Source organism: Triplophysa rosa, linkage group LG22 (assembly GCF_024868665.1).
Source record: "Triplophysa rosa linkage group LG22, Trosa_1v2, whole genome shotgun sequence".
Classification (NCBI taxonomy): Eukaryota; Metazoa; Chordata; class Actinopteri; order Cypriniformes; family Nemacheilidae; genus Triplophysa; species Triplophysa rosa.
In genome coordinates this window covers 133,099-141,662 of record NC_079911.1, presented here as the reverse complement: position 1 = coordinate 141,662, position 8,564 = coordinate 133,099, and the positions used below count along the sequence as shown (strand labels likewise).

General features: G+C 42.3%; 1 protein-coding gene across 1 annotated transcript in view; it reads right to left on the bottom strand.

Annotated features, from left to right (window-relative positions):
• Window positions 1-214: 214 nt before the first annotated feature.
• The window catches only part of phax (phosphorylated adaptor for RNA export), an 11,148-nt gene continuing 2,798 nt past the window's right edge, over window positions 215-8,564 (bottom strand). The window contains exons 2-5 of the mRNA XM_057320502.1: window positions 6,022-6,593; window positions 5,638-5,758; window positions 5,157-5,240; window positions 215-797 (exon numbers count right to left, since the gene is read on the bottom strand). Of these exons, the coding sequence (XP_057176485.1) occupies window positions 537-797; window positions 5,157-5,240; window positions 5,638-5,758; window positions 6,022-6,593 (1,038 nt within the window). The 3' untranslated portion in view covers window positions 215-536. The remainder of the gene's footprint in view (window positions 798-5,156; window positions 5,241-5,637; window positions 5,759-6,021; window positions 6,594-8,564) is intronic.

Here is an 8,564-nt window from a genome sequence, read left to right as displayed (position 1 = left end):
TGTCTCAGGGGTGACCGTGATATTCGCGAATAATGCTCATGAACGCAGAAAGTGTTCATGTAGTAAAAGCATCGCTCAAAATGACTCTTTGATTTGTTTTTTCACCGGTTTACTTGATTTGCTGATTATGCTGCAGTCAAACATGACATTCACACCACACATCATCCATATTACCACCTTGAGTACATGTTTAATGCTTTAAAAGATGTCAATGGACATGAACAAATCAAGTTTTATTTATTGGACGTCTGAGCAAATATATAATATTCGTCTGCAATCACATACGTAAAAAAAATAGAAAAAAGAAGCAAACAAAGGAATTTATTACATTTGATTAACCACACGTTCAACAGGCAAAACCTCCTGTAGAAAATCTGTACAAGCATCACACTGACGCCGTCTGATCGTCCCTTGAACACTCAGAAGAGAAATTTAAAGTGCACACTAGATGTGAAGAGCGGCAAACTGAAACATCAGCGTTCACATAACAACATATTACTCTCAGAGCGATGTTAATGATGGAGACAACAGGCGTGTTAGAAAACTTCCAGATCATTGGAGTTGTAAACGACAGGGTTGTCATCCGTTCCCAGCGCAGACTCTGACGGGGTCTCCTCCAGGGACACCAGGGCCTCTTCAGTGTCACTGGCAAATGTTTCTCGTGACTCGTCGCTGTGTTCTTGGAGATTGAGAGTGCCGATGGCCTGCTTCATCTTCTTTGCTACGATTCTCCTTCGTCGCTTCTTGGCAGCTTTTTTGCTGCTGTATTCCTTCTGGTTCTCCTCATGGAAGATCTCCTGTATGATGAGAACAGGCAAACAAAAACATGAACCCCACATAGAATAATACAGTACAATCTCAATCTGTGTGAAAGATGCCTCAGCCGTCAATGACCGCTGCTGTTGTGAATGTATGACCTTCATCACGTATGCTTCACTAAAGACGCCGTGGTGACACTTGACTTTTCGTTCCATTGACTTCCATTCATACGCAGACCGGAACACGCAAGCCCATCCAAGACGTTTCACATTTCGCTGCGTAGCAAAGTTCAAGTTTGGTGAACTCTGACCTGCCAATTCACATCACGTGAGACCAATAGAAGATCAAATGTCACAGCGTGACCTCTTGGTACTGAAATGTAAAAGATGGAGGAATCACGCCCGCCCATTTTCGCATCACCGTCCGAACGCAATTCGCATGCTCAAAGTCTAGTCTGACCATGGCAAAACACTAACAAGAGTTTGCGTAAACAAAGGCCAATGATATTTAAAAATCCATATCCTTGATTCTGATGGGTCAATAGTAGGGGTGGGCCGATCCCAATACTCTGGATCGGTATCGCGTCGATACGGACAATTTTTGTTGGATCAGGTATCGGAAGTGGCTGTGCTGAATAATATCAATCTTTAAAGGGGTGTGATATGACAGCTAAAACAAATATTATGGGTTGTTTCAGATGTAATGCAATGTGTATATAGGATTTAAGGTTCAAAATGCTGTATTTTCCACATACCGTGCATGTTTGTATCTCCTCTTTGCTCCGCCTCTCTGAAACACGCAGATTTTTAACAAAGCTCATGGCTCTGAAAAGCGAGGTGTGCTGTGATTGGCCAGTTCACCAGTGCGTAGTGATTGGTGGAATACTGCAAGCGTGTGAGGGAAATGTAACGCCTCTTACCATATTTGGAGCATCAGGTTCCTCTTCAATTGTACTGACAGGTACGCCCACCTTACTTGCGTCTACATTTGGGCGGTCTTAGTCAAATCAGACCACCGACTGATGTAGATTTGTGGGGGTGTGGCTACACGAGGCGTTTCAGGCAGGTCTGGGTGAGCATTCGCTTTTACATAGAATGCATCTTTGGTTCCCACACTTTCATTTCTGCCATTTTACGCGTCTAATACATGCATGAGCAACTTATAACACACCAAAGACACAGAAAAACACGTGTTCGCACCATATGACCCCTTTAAAAAGGATGAGCTATAAGAAACCGCTGTAAGAGTTTTCTTGCGCTAAATTTGACCATTTTCTTATGTCATGCAATAAGTCTATGTGAGGAGAAAACAAAAGATCATCAAGTTCATGAAAACTGCGCTACTGCTGTCATCTGTCACTCTCCATTCAGCATACTCTAGTGTTCAGTGACAGTCAGGACGCTACTCTTTCCTAGATGTTCCAATGTTTGAATTATTCTGCATAATCACTAGACAATATTTGGATTGTAAGGATTGTATTTTGCTGGAGTTGGGTGTCTTAGATTATAGAATTGTAAGCGGTCTGAGTAAAAGGCGTCACTCACACACAATAACTCTGTGTTTAAACCTCTGATTCAAAGGCTCAGCAAACTGTTGGAAGGATCCCATGCACGTTATGTAAAACATATAACATATCTCTTACTTTTGTGTTGTAACTATTATGAACTTCAGAAGAAGGTGCATTAAGCGAGTTGAGGTGGATGTATTAAGCACATCATTTCTGTGCCCGAGACACCCACAGTACGTGTAAATAAGAGAATGAATGAAGCGCGTCAGCCAGCTTCCAGAATGCACAATACGTGTAGAGAAGCGGATCCATTAAGCGCAAAAGGATAGGGCCTTTAGTGCCACTTTACATTAGAGTATTGTAGTGAAGTATTTTCACTTTTACTCATGTACATTTCTCAAGTATCTGTACTTTATATTAGGGCTGTGCGATTTGGGGAAAATATCTAATTGCGATATTTTTGACAGACATTGCGATTGCGATTTGATTTGCGATTTTAACTTTTCTAATTCAAGCTTCAATTCAATATTGTTGTGTGGAGCACAGTATGGGTATAGTTACCCTGAAAGAAAACAACAAAAATAAAAACATTTAATTGTTTCCATTAAAACCATTACAAAATTAATTTTTGTAGTGTGCTTTGGGCATTATTCAAATAGGGCTTACTGTTGTTCAATTGGTTCCCAACTTCCAGATTACATCACACCAATAGAATCCAAATACCAGTGTACACTATTATAGTTTCCATTAAAACAAATACAACTCCCATTGTAACCCTTAAATCCATAACATTTTCTATTGTGTTAGTGAATTATTAAAATAGTTCATAGTTTACATAGGCTGATTTATTATTGTTTAAGTATGTGGGATTTTTTAAAACAAGTAAAAAATGTGCTGAATGTTTAATTTCATCCAAGTGAAATTAGCAAAACAGTTAGATAGAATTTACATTTGTTTGAAACGCGGAGCTAGGCGTGAGTTTACACAGGGTGCGCGCGTGCGTCAAGCCTCGTCCATATTGCCAGATGCCCGAGCCGGACTCAAGTACTATAAACGTCATTACGAAACAGGCTGTGTATGCGCGTCAAGTTTAAACGGCTCGTCCGCGAGACGCGCAACGCGGGGAAGAGTCGCGCGAGTATGACACAGGCTGTGTGTGCGGTCTTCTGAATTGGACGGTTCTTTAGTATTTATTTGCCTAATGATCGATCTGACTCTGCAGATGCCATAATAACACACACTGTCTCTCTCCTGCTTCTGTATGTTTTTTTTTTTTTAATGACGGACGTTTATGCAGTTGGCTGGGGCAGTGCTGATTAGGCATAATGGAGGTGCGCTCACTCAGTTGGTTAGCAAGAATGCCACTCAAAGCGGGCTTGGAACAGACGCGTTTCCTATTTTTCACATCGCTTCCACATCGCAGCCTCTTGCGATTAGCACATCGCAGCCTCTTGCGATTAGCAAATCGCAACGTCTCACATCGCGATTGCGATTCGATTTCGATTAATCGTTCAGCCCTACTTTATATGTAGCGCAATAATTTTGTGTAAAAAAACTCTCATAAAGCATATATCATTATGTTCAGTCAACTTTCATAAACACGTTATAGTTTTGTTCAATACAATAAAATACATGCAATTCTACACTGATCAGAAAAAAGCAAGACTAGTATCGGATCGGCCGACACTTACAATTCAGGTATCAGAATCGGATCGTAAAAGAAAAACTGGTATCAGCCCACCCCTAGTCAACAGCTATGCTTTATTTACGACACAGCTATGAGCGCTTCAGCTAACGATTCTGTGCATACGCCCCCTTAGCAACGTAAACGAAACATTCTGTTGCTGTTCACAGACGATTCTTTTTCCCAGCGGAATGAAGGCCTTAAAGTGATGGTTCACTCAAAAGTGAAAACTCTGTCATCATTTACTCACTCTCTTGTCATTTCAAACCTGTATGACTTTCTTTCTTCTGCAGAACACAAAAGAAGATATTTTGAAGAAAGTTTATAACCGAACCACACTGGACCCCACTCACTTCTAAACCAATGCAAGTGAATGGTGTCCAGTTAACAACATTATTCTTTAATTGTGTTCTGCAGAAGAAAGACAATCATAGAGGTTTGAAATGACAAGAGGCTGAGTAAATGTTGACAGAATTTTCATGTTGGGTTCATTTAAGTGATTTTCCTTTATGAAAGTTGCATTGATACATATTTTTGAGCTTTAATATTTGTATTGTGTTTATGTGAGCAATAAGGTACTCGAGGCTGGTGCTTTATCATGAATAAATCACTCCGCTTCACCTGGTGTCTAACACCACCCCTCAGCCGTGATTTATTCCTGACTAAGCACAGCCTCTGGTACCTTATTGCTCACATAAACATTATCTAAAGCACATGTGCGCAACAAATCATCATTTTCTATTGAAGGTATAGTTCATTCTCACACCTGATGGATTTCTGTGATTTTCAAAATCCAAACAGATGTTTATACACTGCTCTTTTGGGAGGGGATTGGCACCCTCTTCTCGTGGTGTAAATTTCAAGTTTTCGGAAAAGATTTGGTGAAAGAAAAGACAAATCTAATCCATCCTTTGTGAAAGTTTGTGATCTTTGCCATTTCACTGTGGGCATGCGGAGCTGTGTGTCCTTTTGAAGGTTGAGATGGCGGTCATAAGCCACTCCCATTGGAACCAGAAAACCCACAACTGGGCCACTGGGTGTTTAAATGACACGAGGAGGAGTACAGAATTACATATCCTGAATAGAAGCTTACAGCATCTTCTTGCACTTTTATGATGTTAACTTTATTTCTACTCTTAACAATATTATGAACTGAAGTAAAAGTAAACCCATCAGAGCAGACGTCAATGTGCTTGAATGACAAACCTTCAGATGGCTTTCCAAGATGCTGGGTGTGTTCTTCAGTAAGTTCAAATAAACTCCACCGGGTGTGCGTCTCCTGCTGCCATCCTGCAGTAAACACACACACACACACACACACGCACGCACACACATGTCTGATTTATTATCTCTGTGGGGACAGTCCATATGCGTAATGTTTTTATACTTCCACAAACTGTATATTTTATCCCCTAACCCTACCCCTAAACCTAAAGATCATAGAAAACTTTTTGCATTTTTAGATTTAAAAAAAATATTGTTCTGTACAATTTATAAGCTTTTGTGCCCATGAGGACCTCAATTTTGGTCCCCACGGTGACACGAGTCCCCATGTGTTGGTGTGCATTCAGGTTTAGGTCCCCACCGGGATATACAAACATGAACACACACGCACGCACACACATCTGCGTTAAACACGCACAAGAGCCCTAACCCAACGAGTGTGTGTGTCTAGAGAAGCACATACCATAGTGTAGAGACCTCCGTTCTGCTCGATGGTGGCCGTCTCTGACAGCAGCTCGATGGCTTTCTTTACTCCTATCACTCTCACCACTCGCTCGATTAAATCTTTCTTGGGCTCCATCAGTCTTCAACACACAGAAACAAGTCAAGGATTAAAAGATGAATCACGAAGAACACGCGCGTCCCCTACACTAACAAATATCACACAGGATGAAATCTCGATTATGATCATCACAGTATTTGCTGGCTGAAAACAATTACTGCTGGGCTTCAAATCACTGGCTTCCTCCAGTCATTTATTCATGTCCCCCACATCAGATGAACTACATGTTCTAACACCAACTCAATTGTTTGATGTAAATAAGCAAGATGACACGTGTGTGAGCACCTGTGTGCTATCTCATCCACCACTCTGCCTTCAGCGTCGTCTTGCGTAAGCTCGTATCGACCCTTAAAGTCCATTTCGGCCCGCACGCCCAGTCGTTCCTTGGCCGGCCGTTTTCTCTTGGGACAGCTGTGGTTTGATTGGGCTTCTCCTCGCTGCTGCATGTAGGTCTCCAGATGCACGTCCAGCACGCTCTTCACACCCTCCTCCTCACGCTCTTTCTCCATCATCTTGCGGGCCAGGACGTAGTTGTAGGTCTCGCTCTGACGACTGCTCATGCTGACGCCTCCCTCCATTACCATGATGCCCAGCTCGGCCGCCACGGCCTCCTGGCTCTGCTCCTGCACCACCGAGCCCCAGATGTTGTTCACCTTGCGAGCGAAGGGCGCGGCTGCGGTTCGGCCTCCGCTGACAGGAGGCGGAACGTTGGAACACTTGCGGCGTTTCTGCCTCCACATCACGGAATCATCATCCGAGTCGGATTCACTGTCACTGGAGTCGGTGTTGATGGAGTTACGGTACCCCGAGACAGATGCGGCGCTCACGGCAGGAGCTTTGCTCTTCAACGACGACACCTACAAAAGCAAAATGAGCTAAATTTCACAACTTACAGAACATCGTTTTTATTTATTATTTTTCATAATCAATGTCATTTACTCTCTCTGTGTGTCGGCTGTGTGTCACAAACACAAAGTTTGTCTGGAAAGCTAAACCGTTAACCACCATCAACACTTAACCATGATTTGACTACAAATAAAACTACAACAACAAACATGTTTACTATAGTCAGTGCTGTAAATGGCTGAGACTCACTGGGGATCATTTGGCATTAGATGAAGAAAATCCCAACACTGTATTTATGTGTTTTTATGTGAAATGTGCGTTTGAAGGCCATTTTATGGATAAAAGATTTAACGTTAGAGGTGAACTCTGCTCTTCTGAAAACAAGCCCTTTGCAAGTGCAGTGTTTGTTCAGATGAGGCACTGAGATCGCTATATAATATGATATCCGAGGAAGCCATGTGTTATTTGATTGAACACTTCAACACGTATTAATGTGAGAGTCTGGGGAACACACTCAGTGATCAGCAACAGTCAGGTGGGATGTTCCGGTTCGTCCGTGTGGTATTTGTCCTGCCCTTTCTTCACTGTGATTGGATGGCTGCTTAAGGCCCAATTCACATTTCGCGTCTAAAACCGCACGGAAAACGCGAGCTGCACTGCGTTCTCCTTTTTTTCCAAAGCGCCTGGACTTTGCGCTCTCCTGGCTTCTGTCGTCGCCAAGCAACCATGGGCCACGATAGCCGTTGAGACGAGGAGGTATAAACATATGTATATAATTGAACTGAATTGTACTTTTGTGTCAATAAAAACGAACGCAAACTTTAAAAAAACGAACAAAAATATACAATGAGAAAGAAAAAAAACACTTTGATAATGAAAACAAACTCAATTGCAAGAATGTAGGGGTGGGAAAAAATATCGATATGGTGATTTATCGTGACATTTCAGCCCGCGAGACGTTATCGATACTCTGGCACAAAGTATCAATTTTTTTGCAAATACAAAAGATCTAAATTCATACCTACACTGTGCTTACCAGAACGGCAGTACCCACATATTTCTTGTGGTGACGCTCCAAGATTACGGATGGTTAGATTAACGGAAATTGTAATTCACAGCGGAGAAGAAATACGAGCATAATGGCGGACCAACAACAAATTAGAGATGCGCCAGCGTCTTTTAAATCAAAAGTTTGGGCGCACTTTGTATTTCGTAGTGAATGTAAATAAGTAGGCGTGGTTAACTCGGCGCTCTGCAAGTTGGGAATATTCTTTTGACCTTCTTTCAGTCTGTAGTTTCGTGATTCACTCCAGTCCGCTTTCTCTCTCACCCGCAGTGCTCGTGCAGCGGTGCAGGTATCTGCGCGTGCATATTTAAAAAGCTCATTCTCACATATTTCAGAAGTCAGATTGTTTTGTAAAGCTGTAATAGTTTTTATAAAGTTCAACTTTAGGCAAGCCGAGGCGAAACTTGCGTTGAAATGCGCGATGATCCTCATAGTGTGAGCGCTTTGACGTGACGCACCGCAAACCCCCGTTTTGGCAGACACGTGTGGAGTCACCAGAGACTCACAGTCCAAAGACAAGTGCAAGAATAAACAAACCTAAAGACATGATGTATTGTTATAGAATTGCCAAGCGATATATCGATTATCGCATAATCGGCGCATTGTGATATTATCGGTATCGTGAGCCCTGTATCGTTTATCGAATCGTATCGGGAGGTACCCTGCGATTCCCACCCCTACAAGAATGTGACAAATAATTTTCAAATAAACTGCTATTTTTCTTAACAACTTTCTAAGTTTCGTTTTTGCAAATAATATTTATTACTGCCGCAAACATTTTGGCAGTGCGTGTGTGTGTGCGTGTGGAGCGAACATGACTCGTCAAACGATCAAGCAGCAACCAGCGCAGAGAGAGAGAGAGAGAGAGAGAGAGAGAGAGAGAGAGAGGGGGAGAGGGAGAGAGGGAGAGAGAGAG